This window comes from Ctenocephalides felis, unplaced genomic scaffold (genome assembly GCF_003426905.1).
Source record: "Ctenocephalides felis isolate EL2017-DRISC unplaced genomic scaffold, ASM342690v1 CF-g0.4_SCAFFOLD_00845, whole genome shotgun sequence".
In the NCBI taxonomy this organism is placed as follows: domain Eukaryota; kingdom Metazoa; phylum Arthropoda; class Insecta; order Siphonaptera; family Pulicidae; genus Ctenocephalides; species Ctenocephalides felis.
Window position 1 is genome coordinate 91,306,529 of NW_020536999.1, and position 22,545 is coordinate 91,329,073.

Genomic DNA, 22,545 nt, shown 5'->3' on the forward strand with positions numbered 1-22,545 from the left:
ACGGTATATATGTACACAGTAAATGGAAACATATATGCATTCATACGCTTATATACAAGTATAGGATCTAGCTTTTTTTTGAAAAATTCCTTAAAAAATCTACTGAATATTTTGCCAATTTTCTTTTTGTTTGAAAATTCTATTAAAAAACCACTAAATATTTTCACTCTTTTATTTGAAAGTGAAATGTAAAGAGTGCAGAGTACACAGTAGAGTTGCTTAAGTCGTACCCCTAAAAAAAAGTTATTGGCAGACCCTATATTAAAAAAATTGTATTTATAATTTTATAAATACATTCTGATACACAAAATTGTATAAAGAAATCAAGTATATATAATTTATGTTATTATATATACAATTTTCATCAAAAATTAATATTTCCATAATTTTCTTATTAATCATTCACACATTTTAAATATCTATTAATTTTTAAAAAGTTTTTGTCCAACCCTGAACCCACATGTGAATTTTCTATATCTGCATCCTTGTCTATCCCTATAGCTCGTGTTATTTTTCCTTCTCCTACCTTATCTAGCGCGATAGCTCCGTCCCTTTCGGACCCACAAGTCAGTACAGATTTATATGACAGTGCTCGTGTGACCATCTCGAAGGTAGCACGTGGTTTTTTGTAAAACGATTTATGAATTAGAATTTAAATTGTAAATATAAATAATACTATAGAAGTAATAAAAATTAAACCAAAATGTGTCGAAATAATTAATTGATACATGTGTAATTAAAAGTTTGGAATTAAGAGAATATTACAAGTTTTTTAAACCAGTGTAAAGAAGTGTCAAGTTAAAGTTAAACAAAAGAATATATTTTAAATTGTACATAAATATATGAATAATTATATATACATAAATGATATATAAATGTTGTCATTAGTTAATTATAAATTGATAATAATAATTGGGAAATTTAAATATAAATGAAAATGATACAATGATAGAAACAATCGATTTTTGGAAATATGCACCATGTAAGTACAATTTATTTATATGTTATTTTTTTACAATGTTATATATATAAATATAATATTATATATATATATATATATTGAGTATGTTATGAAAAAAATTAAGTTTATAAGTTTTCCCAGATGTTGTAGAGTATTTTCTTGTTAGACAATATTGTATATTATTTAATTTTGTATAAATCACCCAAATAAACTATTTAATTTCCACTAACAGTTTAAAAGTTATCTAAAATGAAACGTTTGCTAAATAAGTTCTATCACAAGTTTTCATTTGCAATGTTAGAGTATACTGAATTGCTCTAGATTAAAGTGAATAATAAAATAGTGTTTATTATTTAATTGCAAACAAATTTCCCAAATACATAATTTAAATTAATAGAATAATTTAAGAGTTATTTGAAATTTATAAAAGTTTTGCACGTGTATGCAAGAAAGTATGTTATAATATAATCAATTTAAATTTTAGAGTTGGCTCTAGTGCTTTTGTTCTTAGAAAAAGTTGCAGAGAATGTAATTTTAAACAAATTTGTCTCATACACGATTAATATTAATACAATGGTTATATAGTTACAAAATTTATAATAAATCCATAACATGAATGATTTAGCACGTTGGTGATATACAATTTTCTAACTTTCAAAGTATTTTCAGTTGTTAGTCAATTTTGCAGATTATTTAATTTTTTACAAATTTTCCAACACTTTATTAATATTATTCGATTGTTTTCCTTGCACATATAAATATATTTTATACACATGCAAATAATTACTGTAAATATCGAATGTAACGAACTTGGCAGACATTTTGAAAAAAACATTCAACCTCATTCCTTGCCAAGATTTTAGTTTATTAATATAAACATTTCGAATTATTTATATCTATCGATATAATGTGAATTCTAATTCTGAACATAAATAATTTAGTTCAGAATATTTCTCTAATACATAATCATTGTATTTAGTTTTGCACTGCAACTATTGCAGGGAAAATGATAAACTTTATCAGTGACAGTTGTTATCAATTTTTATTGTTGGTATCTGTACTTTAGATTAATGATACTTCAGTCGAGTTTGCATTTGAGCATTTTATCGCAAAATGATTAATAATATTCATATATATATATATATATATACATTTATATATTTATATTTTATATTTACACATTTGCAAAATATTACATTCCGAATTCGCGATGACGAAATGTGTAAATATTGATATGCAAGTATGCACGCAATTTGATAATAATGGTTACATTAATAATAATTATAAATTGGTTACATTATTTTTGCTAATATTACAATTAAATACAATTTTGTAATTTGTTTGCTACTAACAATACTTATTGTTTCAATAATAGACTTTATACTAGTATAAGTATAAGGTCTAAGGTGTTGAAATTTCAAAAAGTCAAATCTCAGTACTGCCAATATAGGCTGAAATTTGAAAATTCATAAAATTTATCAAAATTATTACAATTTATGTAAAACACAATAAAGATTATAATGCCAGTGACAGAAAATAATATAAATAGAAGTTTCAAAATAAAATAATAATCATTTAAACAATAATTCTTGAAATTTTCTAATAGCCAAATCTCAGTCCTGCCAACATTGGCTAAAATTTGAAAATTTATAAAATTTGTCAAAATTATTACAATTTATGTAAAAAACAATAAAGATTATAATGCGAGTGACAGAAAATAATATAAATAGAAGTTTCAAAATAAAATAATCATTTAAACAATAATTCTTGAAGATTTCTAAAAGTCAAATCTCAGTTCTGCCAACATTGGCTAAAATTTGAAAATTCATAAAACTTGTCATAAATTATTGGAATTGGAATTTAATACAAAATGAAATACTTAAAAACGAAAAAGATATTTTACTGACAGTGAAGGAAAATAGTATTATTTCAAATAGAAATTTGTTTAAAAATAATTATTTAATAATTTAGAATTCTTGGAAATGACAGAAACACTTTACCAACATTAGAAAAATTGTTAAAAAAGTAAAAACTATTGAAACATATAACAAATTATTCATATTACATATAAAATCTTATAAAATACAAAAAAATTTTGAAAAATATCGTTATCTCAAGTAATTGTAGGAAATTCAAGTAAATTAGATAAACATTAAAAATATTGTCAATTCTATGACACCTTAGACCTTATACTTATACTAGTATGTATGACACTCTAAAATGTAAGTATTGTTCACATGATTATTATTTTATTTTGAAACTTCTATTTATATTATTTTCTATTACTGGCAAATAAATAAGGCAAAGCAATCCTTGTTTTTTACATAAACTCTAATAAATTTGACAAATTTTCTTAATAGTTAAATATTTCCTGGTATTGGGTGTACTGAGTTTTGAAATCCTTATTTGTATTAATTTCCATCATTAGCGTTGTTCGTTTTCATTTCAATAAAGTTACTAAATTAATTTATGATAATATTTATTTAATTAACATTTAGTTAATTCTAATAATTTGATTCTATTTTTATTAACTTTCAATTTGTTCCAAAGTGGATGGATTTTCAAAATGGATTCCAAGATTTTTACCAGGCAGTTACTTTTATTTGTATTCATTAATTAGTAAAAGTTTTCGATATTTTAATAATAATCTCATCTCTATTTTAATTCTAATAACAATAAGTGTTATAAATGATCCATAAATATTTCGGCGAATTAAATGTATAAATGATTTTTAAAGCTTGCCAGTGTAAACAATTAGTCCAAAGTAAACAGTTGATCCATTTTAAAATCTTTGTTTATTTTTTAATTTAAGAAAAAACAGCAACGTCTTTATTTTTGCGATGAAATATATGATATGTATATTTATGTATATTGGTAAGTTAATTGATATAATTATTAACAATAAGATTTGTTTATTGTTCAGGAATTTATTTGTTCAAAAAAAAAAATCAAGTAAAATGAATCAAGTACATCTTATATATATATATATATATATATATATATATATATAAATTTTAATAAGTCGATATCGCAATATGGTTTAGTTCACATAGTTTATATAAATTCTATAAATTCTTGTCGTGTACGAAAATGAATACATAATGATAGTTTAACTTGTAATTAATTTTTAATGAGGCAATTATCATGTATACACACACATATATACATACATATACACACACACATATATATAAATGAAAAATCTTCAGAAATTACCAAGATTACCCACATACTATTTAATTTTAACAAGGACCATTTGCCTGACTTTACCTTCTACTATATAAAAAATATTTTCTTCCTAATATGATGAACTCAGGTTTAACAATTGCCTGAGTTTAATAGACTTATTGCCTGGGTTTTCTAAAAATTTTACACTCTATTATTTGAAAAATCTGCTTTATCTATCATGATAAGCATAGGTTTACCTGACAAGTAATCTTGTCTGAGTTTATTATACTTTTTATACTTTTATTATTTAAAAAATACTTTTTCTCTAATGCGATAACTTCAGGTCGATCACCATAAACGACCAGGTAAACCCACTATATGATTTGAATAATGATGATTTTACCTGTATTTATCTATTTTGTTGTTATACAATGTTGTAGACTATTTAATTTTGTATAGATTACCCAAATACACTATTTAATTTCAACAAGGACTATTTGCCTGAGTTTACCTTCTATTATTTAAAAATATTTTCTTACTAAATATGATGAACTCAGGTTTACCATTATAATAGACCATTTGCCTGAGTTTTCTGAAGTCTTTACACTTTATTATTTAAAAAATTAACACAGATTTACCTGTCAACTAATCTTGCCTGAGTTTAATTTTATACATTTATTATTTAAAAAATACTTTTTTCTCTAGCGCTATAAACTCTGATCAACAGGATAAATTCAGGTAAACCCACTTATATGATCTGAATAATAATGATTTTACCTGAATTTATCTGTATTTGATTTGAATTTATTTATTTAGGCACCGTTACAACCATTTGCCTGACTTCAATAACTCTAAATTTATCTTAACATACACAATTTTTTTTGCTAACAAAATTTTCTTTTCCAGTATGATAAAATCAGATCCTCAACCACGACGAGGACCACGACGAGGACTGTCCTGAAAGGCTTCTTTTGCCTGGGTTGCCTGATTTTGTTATCATTGTGCGGTTTACTGTATCAGGCAACACTAAGAGATGGTCCTGGAGACAGTCAAGCGACAAGTCCCCAATATTATTATGGGGTCAAGAGAAAAAGATACATTCTTGGGAAGCAGAGGGCCAGGAAATGGTAAGGATGAATTTAATGGTATTTGATTGCTTTTTGGTAACTGATTGATTTTTGGGAGCACTTGTGCATGGTATAAGTCTCTTTTTTTAAGCAAATTTTGAACCAAGTAAGGTAAACTCATCATCAGGCAAATGGTCCTAGTTGTAATGCTACCTAAGTTTATCATAATTTATAATGATAAACATGTGTTCATAGATAAGGAAACCTGATCATCATACTAGGAAAAAAATATTTTTAAATAATAGAAGTGTAAAATCTCAGGTAAACTCACGATCAGGCAAAAGTCCTTGCATACTTATCATTTTGAATATTTTTTTGTAGAAATTAATTAGTGTATTTAGGTAATTCATATAAAATTTAATAATTTACATCATTGTTTAAAGGGGCTACCATTAATCACGTGAAGCTTAAAAGGTTGGAAGTCAGTTGGTCCAAAAATATTGGCATATTGACCAAAAATCACAAAAAATCATCTGGAATGAGGCGGGTTGGTCTAGTAAGATATCACGTGTATTTATTTTTTACCTGAATTAAAAAAAAACTTCAATAAACGCCTCCTAACAACAAAGACTCTACAACAACCTGGTATACTCATAAAATGATTCTTTTGTCATAAAATATTGGGAAAGTCACAGAATTTGTGAAGATTTTTAAGGCAAATTGTACCAAATCAATTCTGGCCTAATTTCAAACCACGACGTACCTATTTACTATTTTTATAAGAGATTTCAATAGGTGAAAGTGGAATTTTGATTTAAGGCAGGTTGCATTAATTACCCAATTAATTAATTTGTGAGGCACATATTCTTTTTCAGTCTCAAACGATTCAGAATGACTTGAAGTATAAAATTAGCCAATAGGATTATCTGGTAAAAACTACTCATTCGAGAGGTTAAAAATTTTGAGTGTTTATTTATCAGTTTTAAAAAAATCACACAAAAAATCACTTCTCCACCCAAAGGCAGGTCTATCTAGGTTGAGGGTCCTAGTGTATACAAACTACTGTTTATTTTCCTTTATTCTGGTTTTGTGTGTATTCAAATTAGGTAGGACTATATATATTATAAATGGATCACGAAAGGGAATGCAATGATAGGCAGTAGAATTAATAAATATTTTATTTGGAGAACGACCTTTGCAAGAGTTAAATTGAAAACATAAGGTTAATTCGATTCGCATAAGTAAATAGGATTTTATATTGCCACAATAAACGGAATTACACAATAAAACAGACATTATATATATATATATATATATATATATATATATATATATATATATATACTAGCAAACCGGGCGAACTCCGTTTCACCACCAGATGGTTTCATTTTATGTAACATTTCGTTTGGTGATTAAAAGATGAAGAAAAAAATTGCCTGCTGTTGAAATTGAATAAAAATTTGCACAATACACGTGATTGATTTGATGGTTTCCAATTTCACAGTGAACACAATGCCGGTTTGTCACATGAAATTAACTGAGCAGAGAACAATGAGTAGCTGCGAAACAAATGAGTGGCACTCAAACAAAAAATATTAGTTTGCAGTACATGCTAAGTATCAAATATGACGCTGTATGTAAAAAAAGAAAAAGTGTTTTCCTCTTTTCTGTTGAAATCTTTTTTCAATTTTCTTTGCTATAAACCTCACGGAGCCCGAGACCTTTCCAACGAATGCAAAATCGTCGAAATCGGTTCGTGCGTTCTGAAGTTATATCGTCAGGAAGGAAAACCTGACTTATTTTTATATAATAGATATGTATACTCCCAAGAGCTCAAATGTTTCTAAATTGATAAATAAAAATTCTCTGAAAGTTTTATATCTTAATATTAACTTTAAGATATTCCGCACTCTAACCAAAAAAAATTCGAAAATATCCATATTAAGGACCACCCTAATATATATTGGAAAAAACTTTTATTTGATGGATGAAAACAATGTAATTTTGACAAGATTATCAACTCTCATTCAAAATATTCTAACATATAATTTCCTCCACAGGACAATCTTCAACCTGGTATGACCAGCCCAGCCAACCAGCCATTACCTTCAAACCAACTTTTGAATGTGTCTAATTTTCAATACACGATCGATGATTCGGATCCAAATTCCTGTGTCACGATATCCAGACATGCAGACAGTGGTTCGGGTCTACTGCTGATTGCCCTGGTGCACTCCAAACCTGATCATTCAGCCCGGAGGCGAAAGATCCGGGAAGCCTGGAGCAGGGAAAGGGATCGAGAAAGAGCTACTTTGGTTTTTCTAGTTGGGCAAGTTATAAATGAAGGTAAATAAATTTATTGATGATGAGAACAGATTTAATAAGTTTATGTTTCTGAATCGTTTGATACCGAAATTGGATTAGGTTATCGACGTTTTCTGAAAAACTGATACCACCTGATTTCAAAAGTTAAAAACCATTTGATAGAATTAGAAGAGGGCCTTGCCACTTGTGATAGAGTTTGGATTTGTGAATTTTTCACACTCTTTGACAAACAATTAATATCGTCTTCCTTTTAAGATCAATAATTTAAGTATTTACATCCTCACATATAAAAACACACTCACACACAGTGTGACTTAGAATCAGTTCATTACAAGCAGCCGATCTCATAACATCGAGAGAATAATATTGTTTGTTTTCAAATAACAAACTTAAAAAAGACAAAACTTATAGTAATTTTGATTTACAAAATTTACCTATTCGGCTGAAAAGTAACTCATAAATTTATTTTTTGATAAAATCTTTTTTAGTGAAAAAGTGATAAGTGATTCTAAAATATTACAGGCCTATGAAAAGTGATTTAATCACAACATATATTCCATATGCCCTAATTTATTACATTTATTCCTTTTTTAGATATCCAAACTGCTTTGGAGCTTGAAAATTCACAACACGGAGACTTGTTGCAAGGAAATTTCTTGGATTCCTATCACAATTTGTCTTATAAACATGCAATGGCATTGAAATATGCTTCTGAACGTTGTCCAGAAGTACCATTTATTCTCAAATGTGATGATGACATCGTTATAAATGTGCCTTTGCTTTTAAATGTGTTAGAATACTTCGAGAAACACTTTAAGAACACTTTGGAATACCAAGAAAAACATCCTACGAGTAATGTAGATGGAGTACTTAATAATAATAGATACATTATTAAAAACATTACAAAACGTTCACAAAAGTATAGTGATGATATATTGAAAGATTTACTAAAGTCTGAACTTTTTGGTAAACTTTCGAGAAGTAACTTAGTCACAAATAGTATTATTAATCACAAAAGTACAAATAGTTCTGAAATTCATGACCAGGCCAAAAATTATTTAAATAATAATACAAGTGATTCTGAAAATTATGAACATACCAAAAATGATTTAAATAATAATTCAATCACATCTAGTCAACAAAACAGTCCTAAAACTTCTGTTCACAAGCGAAGTGCCTCGGATTTAAATTTCTGGAACAGAAAAACAGGAACGAGTAGTGATCTGGGAACTGCTACCAATACTGAACATGTTTTCAAAGAAATAAAATTATCCAAATATGAAGTTGAAATATTCAATGAAATTTTTAGATGTAATGATGGTGATGATAATTTTGTTTACTGTGTTACAAATGTGCACGCCTGGGTCAGAAGGTAAATAGATTATATATAATTAATTAATTATTGAGGTGAAGTTTCTAATGTAACTAAATTTAATTCTGGAATAATAGAAAGTCTTAAAATGCTGTAGATTGTTTCTCTGAGAGTGTTGTAGGTCTGAAAGAGTTGCATATTGTCCGAGAGTGTAGAAAGTTATCGAAAGTATTTTACATTGTCTGAAAGAGTCTTTAAGATTGTCTGAGAGTACTGAAGAATTCCTTAAAATGTTGTGAATGTAACTGGAAATACCATTGTTGTTGCAAAAAATGTTTATAGAACAGAATTCAATAATTTGTCTGTCTGTCACTAAAAAAATTAATTTCTGCTATTTTAATTTCTGCTCCTCGTATAATTATATTTAATAAAATAATTAGTTTATCGTGTTAACTAGTTAACTATTTAATATTATTTTTACTTTTTGCAGAAGTTTTCGCAGTAAATGGCGTGTCTCACCAAAAGTCTATCCTGACAAATATTACCCTACTTACTGTGCAGGAGGATTTGTTCTGTACACGCAGGAAAGTGCCAGGAAAATTTTTCAGGAGGCCCAGAAAAGGTCACAAAAGGGCTTAGGTAATGATAGTAAAGGTTTTTTTAAAGCACCCAAATCAATTATGCCAATTTAGCTAAGTATTCCAAGTTGTAGAGTATTATAATATTAAAAAATATTATTCACTAAACAAATTTTCCAAATGTATTACTTATAATAATCGAATTCTTTAAAGTTTATAAACAATGAAAGCAAAAAATGCACTTTTGGAGCACTCAGATACAATTTCTATTCTTAGACTCAATTTTAGAGTATTTTGAGTTGCTGAAAGGCATTACAATATCACATTGTATTAATTTTTTAACATTTCAGCTTTTCTATGGATCGACGATGTTTATTTCACTGGCACTCTTGCAGAAGCTGCCAAAACTCAAAGAATAAGTGCCAAAAACCACAAATTGAGCTCAGACGACACAAAAGTGAGTTAAATCTTTATTAAACAATTAATTCCTGCACTATCTATTTATTTTTTCCAATTTATTTTTAGAGCCTGTTACGAATTCATAGAAGAAACAAATATTATTTGGAGAAAGGATTCCTAAAATTAAGGAAAAAGGTGAAGAGAAACTTCCTAATTGGACCTTGGTCGATTACAGAACAAGATTGGGCTGATCTCTGGGAACTTGTTGTTGATGGTGATAATTATGAGAATTCAGGATCAGAAAATGACTGAAATTATATATATATATATATGCATTTTTTCAACTTCATATATAAAATATTTATCAAACTTGAATAAAAGTAATTAATTTTGGTATTATGACACTCTACAGCAAATAAGTATGCTTTAACATTGTACTTAAGTACAGAAAATTTAATCAGAGTGCTCTAAAAGTACATTATTTTTTATAATGTCTCGAACCATTTTGATTATTATAAACGCTGTATGAGGCAATTAAATAATCTATATATACCATCATTTATCATCATATCGCCTTGATAATAGATAATAGATAATTAGTTAGAGTTAAAATTAATTCGCTCTATGCATTTACTTAATGAAACTCTTGTAACTTTTAAACCATTCAATTATTGAGTGTTGTATAAGACAAATTTGTATAAAATTAATTAACCTACAGTATTATCTAACATCATATAAATAAGGAAAATGGAATTGATGATTATTCAATCACCAACATGCATGTTTATTATTATTTACTCGATAAAACTTCTAACTGAATAATTTTAAGGCTCACAATTATTATTAAACAATTAATTTAATAATATCTGTAGTTTTAGTTGTTATTTATGAATCATCCTGATTATTATTATTAGTTAAATCATTATAAAACAAAGCTGCCTTGCTTGTGCTTTTAATAATTAAATGATGTCAAATAAATTACTAGTTATTTATTAATGCTAGTCGAATTCCAATTTAGTAATTATAAACATTAGTATTATTAATTAGTCATTAAATAAGAAATGTTAATTAGTTAATTCATAGAAATTATTAATAGCGTTATAAGCTTATGTAAGATAAATGAAGTGCCAATTATTGCAAAAAAAATTATGTATGTATTAATAAGAAATATGAATTGTATTATATATTAATTGTAGTAAAATATGTTTATTTTATAAATAGAATATTCAAAAAGCACAAAGATATATTATGAATTGGAATACCATATTTTTTGGTGAAAACATGAACTTTTTTGGTGTTAATAAACAATATATATTATATCAAGCAAGTTTTCTAAATAAAAACAATTGGAGATTCGAAAATGTTTTGATCAAATTATAACTGTTTTTTAAACAATAAATAAATGCAGAACGATAAGAAATACGTTTGGCTGCAGATACAGATGTGATTTTATAGAATTAAAAGAAAAAGCTGTTGAATTTAATTTAACTCAAAATCTCTGGTTTAATTATATGTACTTGTTTCAGTAAATTTAAAAACAAAACATATAAATTATTACCATCGATCAAAAAATAATCCTCTGTTTCAGCAGATGTGGGCAAAACGTAAACTAGTCATTAAATATTTCACAAAAACACATACAGACTTTAATAGTCATTTTTGGAAACAGCATCCATATAGTGTTTGTTATATATTAAACATGTTGTATATGTATGTAGACTTTAATAGTCATTATTAGAAACAGCATCCATATAGTGTTTGTTATATACTAAACATGTTGTATATGATTTCAGTAAAATATTCTGCAACTCGTTTCAAATAGAAAATGTTTTAGGACTTACATTGATGGAAAAACTGTGCTCGAAAGACCTTCAAATCTGCTGGCACTTGGTGACAACTGTACTTACAATTTATTAGAACACTTTACACAATTGTCATAATAGTCTTTGCACTTGCACAACGTATTGTGTTCATTGAACACATTATACAATTATCAGACAGACATTTTTGTCGAAGCACTTGAACCTTTGCAAGAATTTAAATACATTACATACATAACCTATAAGTATAATGTATACTTACATATTTTGAATTTGAATTGAATTGATAAATAGGATATGTTGAAGTCTTTGTAATAATAATATTATGTTATTACTGTGATTAATATCAAGAAACCAGTAGAATAAAAATAATTAACTTCAATAAATATAAACGCGTGTGCTCCAACAAAAATCTGCCTTTTATAAACTGACAGCACACAACTGTCAAATATTCAAGATGGCCGACATAATGGCCGCTCTTGTGCAAATATGAATTCCCAATGGCGCGATTTTTGAAAAAATAAAAATAAAGTTTTTAAATATATCACTGTTAACGAATCTATATTATGAAAGTAATAACAATAACTAATTGATAAGCGAGAACTCATTAAACGCTGTTACTAATTATTTAGAATACATCACAAAAATAAGGTAGGTTGATAGAAATGGCTCCAAGTTAAATATTTGTAATATGTAAGCAGATTCAACTTGTGAGGATAATTGTAAATATAAAAAAATACATTAAATGCTGAATTATATTCAAGCTTTGAAAGAAATTCACGTTATCAAAATAGAATATATAAGTCACTCAAAGATGTTTAGGTAAAATATAATCAAATCACTTTAATGGTACGTCATTCGTACAGAGTTAGTTTCTGTTTATTAATATTTCACTGATTTTCATCACATGAGCACCCAAGTACCCCTTATAATAACTAAATATTGAATTTATGATTGCATAGTTCTCATTTGTAAGGAACTGGCATGTGCATTTTTAAACCAGTAAGACATTTAAATGTGTTATCACAGATTTCAAATTTATCAGGATTCTTTGGATGAAGTCTTTTTAAATTATTTGAAGACAATGAAAGCCTTTTATATTATTATTACTATAATATATGGATATATCCAACTAAAAATTAATGAAGATTTGAAATATATACACATTGAGTACCCAAATAAAATATATATTATTTTGTTGTTTCAAAATTGGCCAAACATATATACAAAAATGTTAAAAGTAGCATATTATAGTAGTAATAGATTATAAATACTATACTTATATTCGTGATGTATAAACTTACAAAATATATTAAGTACAAACTAAATATAATTATGATAAATATGATTTTTATAGTAACAATACATGATAAAATTTGAAATAGGTAGACTGTCGTAATTTTATTGTTGGAACTTTCATTCTACTTAAAAAAACTTCTACCTAAGTCATCTAACAAGAATGAAATAGCATCAGTGTGGATTTACAGAGATGTAATCAAATCCCAGTCAGTACAATAAAATGACTGACAACTTATTCTTTTTCAGAATATACAGTAATACCATAATTGACTCTGCTTCGTTTAGTTCTCTTGTATTTAAGACAGGGATTCACCAAAATGTGGTTGGAATTGTACAAAAATTGTGGAATTAGTAAAACAAGCTAGTCTTTTCAATGATGATCTGAAGAAAACTAAAGATTACTAAAATTTCAAAGAAGAGCTCATAAAGAATTTTCATTGGTGTTTGTAAATAAAACTTAGACCAATAGGAAACAAAATATGGACCAATCCATTGAAAATTATGCAAATTTTCCAATATGGGTTGTAATAGATACTTCTATGCACTCATCAACAATAACTCATCTCACTTTATTCTGGGTATTGCTGTATTATAATTGTCTCAAAATATGCAAATGAATAAATAAATAACCTATATCTAACCTGCCTATTTAATTATACAATCGACCTTCCTAAACTACTGCTCCCACCTCCTGCATTTGTTCCAACAACTCTAGCTGGCAGACTGTTTGTCTTCACCTGCAGCTGGTGATTCTGCCCCAAAACAGTGCCCCCATCCAAAGCATGAGAATGAGCCAGAGCTATGCTCAGACATTGAACCCACTCTTCTGCATTTTTGCCATCTTTCGGTTTCAGAATCAGTGTCTGGTCTCCAGTGAAAATTTCAAAGGCCTTTGGGATGTTTCTGGCGCCTCCCCGGGATACTTTTACTGATCGGATTTGGTTGATGTCGATACTCTCTCCACCGCTCTGGGTAAAGAAGATTAATAAAAATATTAATATTTATTAAAAATAGAAATGTGCAAAAGTTTTAGACAACTAGAACATTTTTGGATAATCTACAACATTTTAAGATTATAACATTTACAAACAATTTACAACATTTTCAGATAAGTTACAAAATTTTCAAAACTCTTGCTTTGCCTTTTTTTTATTCTGGAGCTATAAATTTTGAATGCAACCTTGTTGCAAAAGTCTCTTAAAAAGTTTCACTTCAATAATATATCATATATTAATAAATAATAATTTACTAAATACTATTATATATTACTAAATTATCATTTACAAAACAATGCATTAAATTAAATCAAACTTTTATCCTTATCCTTACCGATCCTTTGCAAGACAGATGAGCACCAGATAGTGTAAAGTATCTCGTCCTCCAGCGCCTGAAAAGCCTCCATTTTCCTTTCTTCTCCTTCAATTTCCCTTCAATTACTGGCTGGGTGTTCCCTCTCAAAAATCCAACCGCCTTTTCAGGGTGATTGCAAAGAAAACAGCCCCACTGTAGTAATTGAACGTCGTCGTCTGGTTTGACCAGTTCCTCCTGACTCTTTGATGGCGATTCTGGATCATCTTTGGATGATTTTTGATTTTTATTGGAGGTGTTAGTAGGTGTGGAAGTTTTGCTTTTGGCTCCATCAAAGTCTTCTCGAGTTAATGTGTTGTTTTTTGGTTTGGAGAGCTCGAAGACGTCGAAGAAACCAGATTGGCGGAGTTCATTTAGAAGGATTTCTTGATCCTGAGAAAAAAAATTCTATCTGTTCAAAATGTTTTAAAATGTGATACCAGCTAGGTGTATCACTGCTTAAGATAAGTGTAAAGATATTTAGATAAAACTTTCAATTGTTTATTTTAGGCTTCACTAAAAATAATTAATAACTAAACATCTACAATTGTCTAATATGTCTTCGATAAAAACTCAATCATAATATTTAATGTTCTCACAAACCATATCCTTTAATTCTATTATTCGTTTGTTGATTTTATAAACAAAGCATTGTTAATGTCTTCAAAGATCAATTGAATTATTAAGCATTAATAAACAATAACAACAAACAACAAATCAAAACAAGAATTCTAACAAACTGCGCCATGGTTCGATTGGTTGTTTAATTCAGGAAGAATCATACAGCATATTAGCAAGTCTGGCTAGTTCTAGCCATCAGAAAAATAATAATAATATATGTATATATATATAAATATATATATATATATATATATATATATAGTAATTAGACAAAATAGTAAATATATATCAGTTCTTTTTCTTACCTTAGCACAAGGAAAGGCACTAGTGACCAAAGTGACAAAAGTCTTATTCTCGCACTTCAATGTGTCCCAACAATGTTTAAGACTGCTTACCGAAGCATCTCGACTGCTCAAAGCATTCTCTGATCTGGCCTGTAAGATATACAGAGACAGTAAAATATTGTTTGAATAACTTTGATGATTTTGCTGAAGTGAAACTTCTAATATGCCTTCCAACAAGAATGTGCTCTGTGGATAGTCTGAAGAGGTTGTGAGTTGTTCAAGAATGCAAGTTATTTAAAAATGTTTTCAAAATGTCTAAAAATGTTGTAATTTGCCTTAAAATGTTGTACTTTGTCTAAAAATGCTGTAGATTGACAAAAAATGTTGTGAAAATTGTGGATTTTCTACAAATGTTGTGCATTGTCTAAAAATGTTGTAAATTGCTTAAAAATATTGTACTTTGTCTAAAAACGTTGTAAAATATCTAAAAATGTTGTAAATATTCCCTAAAATGTTATACTATATGTTATACATATAAAAATGTTGTAAACTGCCTAAAAATATTGTAAATTGTCTAAAAATATTGAGGATTTTCTACAAATGTTGTGCATTGTCTAAAAATATTGTAAATTGCTTAAAAATATTGCACTTTGTCTAAAAATCTTGTAAAATGTTTAAAAATGTTGTAAATATTCCCTAAAAATGTTATACTATATGTTATATATATATAAATGTTGTAAACTGCCTAAAAATATTGTAAATTGTCTAAAAATGTTGTAAAATGTCTAAAAATGTTGTAAATTTCTTAAAAATGTTATACTATATGTCATATTTATAAAAATGTTGTGAACTGCCTAAAAATGTTGAAAATTGTCTAAAAACATTGTGGATTTTCTACAAATGTTGTGCATTGTCTAAAAATATTGTAAATTGCTTAAAAATATTGTACTTTGTCTAAAAATGTTGTAAAATATCTAACAATGTTGTAAATTCCCTAAAAATGTTATACTTTGTCTAAAACTGTTATAAATTATCATTATAAGTTATAATTTTCGGCATCTTTGATAATTTTGCTGAAGCGAAATTTCTAATACGACTTTCAACAAGAATGCATGGATAGTCTGAATAGATTGTGGATCATTTAAGAATGTTGTAAGTTATTTAAAAATATTTCAAAATGTCTTGCATTGTCTAAAAATGTTGTAAATTGCCTTAAAATGTTGTACTTTGCCTAAAAAAGTTATACACTCTCTAAAAATGCTGTAAATTGCCTAAAAATCTTGTAGTTTGTCTAAAAATGCTGTGAACTGTCTAAAAATGTTGTGAACCGCCTAAAAATGTTGTAAATTGTCTAAAAATATTGTGGATTTTCTAAAAATGTTGTGCATTATCTAAAAATGTTGTAAATTGCTCAAAAATATTGTGCTTTGTATAAAAAATGTTGTAAAATGTCTAAAAATGTTGTAAATTCCCTAACAATGTTATACTTTGTCTAAAAAGTTATAAATTATCTAAAAATGTTATAAATTATCATTATAAGTTATAATTTTTGGCAACTTATTGTTATAAGTTGTTCAAAAATGTTGTACATTATAAAAATAGTGTACATTGTCCAAAAATTCTGTAAATTATCTTGAAAGTGTTGTGGATTGTCTAAAAAATTCTTAATTGTCTGAAAACGTAGTATATTGTCTAATAATTGTCATATATTGTTTAAAAATATTGTACATTGTCTAAAAATGTTACAGGTAGTCTGAAAATGATGTAGATAATGATGATCAATGAATGATAAAGAATGAAAGACTTAAAAAAAATAATTCGAGTCCACTAAAAATCTATTTCTATTCCCACATTACTTAGTTTTAAATCTTTTGCACTCCCTAATTTTTTTACACAGTAATTTGTATACTTTATACCTGTAAAGCAATAAACATCAAATGTATCCAAATCTTTGGATTTCTTGTCCGCATGTGAAAAATGTTCTCGAATACAAACAGTGTTCTCCTCTGGTCTGACAAGTAAAGTGTAATTTTGCTAATTTCTTAGCTCTTCTCTCTAAAAATATAAATATAAATATAAATGTAAACATAAACATATAAATATATAATATAAATAATATCAGAAATATTAGGAAAACAATAAAATAAACATCTAAAATCTTTTATCTGACCTTCTATTGTACATTTAGCAGGTGGAGGTATCCTGGAAGACATGTTATCCATATAAGCCTTGATTTTATCGAGGTGCTTCTCACAAAAATGCTGAACAGTATCACGCATAGGAAATGGTTCAAAAACACTCATCCTCTGAAAAAAAAATATGTTGTGTCAGTTCAAACCAATTACCCTATTAATATCATAATTATTACTTACCTGGTTAGCTGCATTGTTTGTATTGAGAAGTGTTATTGATGTGTTGTTGTTCCGACGAGATATCACATTGCTGGGAACTGTTATGCTCAAGGGATTCGAACCTAAAAGAAAAGCAATTCATCATTAATCATTTCTATTGTACTAATTATATATGGAAGTATATAATTACCGTAATTAACTCCAACAACTGATGTATTTGCATTGTTATTGGCAGATCTTGGTGGAACTCGGGGGGGTAAAGTGCTCGTTGTTACAGTGACTCCTCCTGATTGCACCTAAATAAATAAAAAGATAATATATATGAATAAAAAGATATATATATATATATATATATATATATATATCTTACTATTTTTATTATTTATTTTGTTTGCTATAAAATATAATGTTTAATTAAAGACTTACATAGTGAATTAATTTGATCCAACTTTACTGAGAGCATGTACAGAATAAAATGTTTTATTGCATTATTTATATAATATTATATTTATATAAATTTAACTATGTGTAACTGGCATTTTGTTTTTCCCTTATGTGTCAATGAAAAGTCTTATTCTCGTTATGTTCATGCAAGTTTCTTTACAACTAGTTTTAAAAAAAAGTTATATCTGTAAGTTTACCTTATTGGTCGTCTGTTGAGATGTGTTGGTATCCCCCATTTATTGTGCCCTGTAACAACAACACTATTACTGAGCGGAGGCACTGGTGTCACTTGTAAGCTTCCTGCACTCGATGTCCAAGCTGTCACATTGCCAGGTGCCAACATTTGTGCACCACTTGCACCTTAATAGAAACACCAGATTCAAAACCAAGATAACAATTTAAAATATTTACCATATCCAACTTACCATTAAAATTATTATTGCCTTCACCAGAATTACCATTCACATTACATGTTGCAACATTTGTGGCATTACCCGAACTGAATCCATTATTATTATTACTATTATTATTTATAGAATAAGTGGCAACACTTGTGTTATTAAAAATGTGATTATTGTTTGTGTTTCCTACAGCAACAGGGTTTGAAAAGTTATGTTGGACAGCATTCTGGTGGACATGAATTGGATTCATTGTAGCTGAAAGCATAAACAGTTTTTGATGTGAAGTATAGTTTAAAAAGTAATAAAAAAAAGTAATTATAAAAGTATAATTGTGAACTTACTGTGTGTTAAGAGAGCCCCATGACTGCCACCATGGTGCTGCTGTCCTACTCCTGAATTGGCAGTGTTCATGTTGATCTGCTGAGACGATACTGAGCTGTGTAGTCCTCCAACAGAGCCACCAGCTCCTGAAGACATGTTATTTAGACGAGTAGCACTCCTATGTGTATTGTTACCTAAAACAAAACTTAAATAAATAATACAATCCAAATCATGATGCTACAATTATCACTTGTCAAATTTAATCTAAACATCACTCATTATTTATTTATTATACCTGAATGTAATCGGCCAGTACTTCTAGAATCCCCCAACTTAGCTCGCCTTGTATATCCAGGATTGACAGCAACCTGATTAGTTTGACCAGTTTGGCCAGTTAGTTTAACAATAGTTACACCTCCAGAAGTGTGATTCACCTGATTAGTGCTGATGGATAAATAAAAATTAATTATAATACTTAAAAAACATATAGAATAATTGTTTACCTTCTATTATTGTTAACACCGTTAATACTTGTAACATTATTATTGTTAATATTATTTTATTATTCATATTTCTCTGCCGAACACTTGACAACATTTTATCCGTAAACAAAACTGGATAACTTGAACATAACAAGGTAGCCTCTCGCAGCAATGTTGTTGTGTGAACCTCTGTCAGCTTTTGGCAAATGCTCCAACACAAAATTTAAAGCCTCTTGAGCTTTATCCTGAAAATAATATAATATAATAGTAAATAATCAATCATATACAATCAGTGAAAACAATTATTTACCTTGCTTAGTTTTCCAACAGCAGCAATTATCCTGGCTGCCAAACATACTGCTCCGGGGTTCTTTGCTGCAGCAGCCCTGACTCCTGCAACATGATCAGCGAGCAGGGATGGTCTACGCTCTGCCAAACCAGCTAAGACTTGCATTGTGGCTGCTGAGGTTGCCGGAGGAGATAGGTACTCACAGAGTTGGGGCACACTTGCCTCCAGAAGCTAGTAAACAGAATTGAAATTGTATACAAAACAATATTTGTTAAAAATGAATCTAAAATATTTAAGAAATTTGATCAGTTATATTTATATTATCTTACCATAGGTTTATTTTTGGCAATCAGGGAAAACAAATGAAGCAAATGCAATTGTTCTTGGACGTCACAGTGCGGTAGTAAAGCAACTAATGCCATTGTGTGATTACCCAAAGGCTCAGGTGACACTTGATAAATCTGAGCTAGCACTCTGCATAAGGGATAGTTTCCTAAAAATATTTTATTAATAACAATATAATTATATCAGAGAATTAAAGGCCAATAAGTTTTTACCTGATATTATTGAATCCAAAACAGGCTGGACATGTGGTGAAAGCAAAGAAGCATGTTCAATAGCAGCCAATGATAAAATCTGGCTAAATTTCTGGACAACTCTTTGTTTCCTTTATGCAAAAATTTCACGGTTACAGGCAAAGCTACTTCCATCACAGCCCTCTTGCTATAATTCTAAGAATATAAACTATAATAAAAATCAAATCATAACAGAATATATATCTATTACTCTTACCAAAAATACACTGGCTATAACATCAGCTGCAATCTTGGCATGTGGGGGGTCCTGGTCCTTTGCACCAGGTCGTAGACGTAGACTGTGATGTAAACATGATTCTAAAAGAGCTACCAAAGCCTGGCAATGCCTTTCAGCACTATCAGTCTCTCTGATACAACTTGTGACTCGAGTAACACAGATTTCCACCACAGATGGTCATTCGAGTTCCTTCCATAGTCTGGTTGAGAGGCTATTTGGGTAATCTCATTCAACTGGGGAAAGATGAGAAGTGAGAGAATGAATTTGTAAATAAAAAAAATTATAGTATCTAAATGTAACAAAATGTAAAATATAGTACAGTTTATTTAACTTGATGTGACTTTCAGTTGCAATATATAGGCTGAAAATGTTCTAGTTGTCTGAAAATGTTCAAAATAGTCTAAAAATATTGTAAATTGTTTGAAAATGTTGTAAATTGTCTGACAATGATATAGATTGCCTGAAAATGTTGGAATTTAAACTAAAAATGTTGGAAATTGTCTGAAAGTGTTGTAAACTGTCTGACAAAGGTGTAATTGTCTGAAAATGATGAAATTAATGTATAATTGTCTGAAAATGTTGTAAATTGTCTTATAATGTTGTAATTTGTTTGAAAATGTTGTAAATTGTCCAAAAATATTGTAAATAATCTAACAATGTTGTAAATTGTCTGAAAATGTTATGTTGTCTGTAAATATCGTAAATTGTCTGAAAATTATGTAATATTCTAAAAATAGCAAAGTTTGCCCAAAATTAAATGTTATTAAATTAATCTGTGTTAAAATAATTTATAAGCTTTAACTTAGCTAAAGATTAAACTACTTAGAGTATTACTACTAAAGCATAAAAAATGTAATTATGCATTACATTTTGCCTTTTTATAAGATGTTATTTTAGATTTAAATTAAAGTTAGATTCTAGATTTAAAATCTTTATTATATATATATATATAATATATATATATAAATATATATATATATATATATATATATATATATATATATATAAGATTATATCAATATAGTATGCAAATATATACTATTTGTATGTATATATCTTTACATCTCACTAAATTATTCAAAAAACAAGTATTTGTAGCATTTGACATTTACCACTTCTGTTAGGTCATCTACAATGACATTATCTGCCACAGAAAATAAATCACCAGCTCTAGACAGATCTCGCTTCCCCAAAACTTGCGTGAACAGTTCATGCATTTTTTAGGCGTTTTTTATTTCCAAAAATAAGCTGACAGTCGAAGAAGAACATTTTGGAAATTGAATAAAAACTTGTATGAGAATGAATGTAAATCAGCCTTGAATCTGAAATATTAAAATTTTATAATTATAGGTAAAACCAAATATAAATTAAGATTGTTTTTTTTTTTAACTTTTGACCCGACTGACCCCAATGTGTACACCGGGTGTCATCACTAATTAAGGTTTTAATTATTCAAGTACTTTTATATATAAGTAATTTATGTAGTTTAGAAGTTCATAATAATTTAAGACTATAATGTTTTTATTAGTATTAAACATGATACAGGTATGTGTGAGTACCACCTGAGGTAACTGACCTTTCTCTTTGCAAAACCACTGTAGAAAGCTGTCACTTGTATAAATTAAGTGGAAGCACACAAAAATATAACTTTTTTCTAATCTTATCTACAAAATTGATAATACAATTATATCATTTGATATTCAATTCAAAATGGACCACTTGCAAAATGTATGTTGCATTTTAGGGGTTAATAAAACAAAAAAATTGTATGATTTGAAATATACATTGGTAAAAAAATATATACAAATATACTCACTTGTAAATAAACACTTGATAAATTATATCACACTAAACAATAAACAATAATATCATTCACCATTTACATCGTCCCACTTAATGCCACATATGCTATCAACTTTTTTCACCTGACATTAATTTGAACTAAATACACCACTTGCTTGAGTTGTTTAATTAATAATTAATCATTTGTATGCTTTTTTAAATAATTTGCAATTCTATTTAATATAATTATCGTTAGTTCAATTGAAGAGAATGTAAAAAAGTTTAAAAATCGACTTTGACAGTTCTACTTGTTTGACAGCTGACAATGGTGTTACCAGAGAAGAGTTGCCAATAGTAAAGTAAAAAAATATTGCTGCGCGGCGTTTTTTTAAAGTGAGAGATTGAAAAATTATTTAAAATAAATTAATACAAATAAAATATATTTATTTTAAACTACTTATAATATAAAAATTAACTACTT

General features: G+C 27.9%; 3 protein-coding genes across 3 annotated transcripts in view; 1 reads left to right on the plus strand and 2 right to left on the minus strand.

Moving 5' to 3' along the window:
• LOC113375693 (MIP18 family protein galla-2-like) overlaps nt 1-11,836 on the minus strand; it is a 61,499-nt gene extending 49,663 nt beyond the window's left edge. The window contains exon 1 of the mRNA XM_026615637.1: nt 11,652-11,836. The gene's annotated coding sequence lies outside the window, so the exon portion shown is untranslated. The remainder of the gene's footprint in view (nt 1-11,651) is intronic.
• LOC113363010 lies at nt 5,038-10,122 on the plus strand. The gene is made up of 6 exons (XM_026605500.1): nt 5,038-5,256; nt 7,257-7,542; nt 8,116-8,893; nt 9,324-9,472; nt 9,762-9,868; nt 9,937-10,122. Exons 1-6 carry the CDS (start codon nt 5,254-5,256, stop codon nt 10,120-10,122), a joined length of 1,509 nt encoding a protein of 502 aa, XP_026461285.1. The 5' UTR covers nt 5,038-5,253.
• Nucleotides 11,837-13,576: 1,740 nt separating the features above from the next.
• The window catches only part of LOC113364083 (protein melted), a 66,015-nt gene continuing 57,046 nt past the window's right edge, over nt 13,577-22,545 (minus strand). The window contains 8 exon segments of the mRNA XM_026606544.1: nt 13,577-13,897; nt 14,259-14,669; nt 15,203-15,331; nt 17,098-17,159; nt 17,162-17,236; nt 17,331-17,487; nt 17,554-17,654; nt 17,723-17,828. Of these exon segments, the coding sequence (XP_026462329.1) occupies nt 13,583-13,897; nt 14,259-14,669; nt 15,203-15,331; nt 17,098-17,159; nt 17,162-17,236; nt 17,331-17,487; nt 17,554-17,654; nt 17,723-17,828 (1,356 nt within the window). The 3' untranslated portion in view covers nt 13,577-13,582.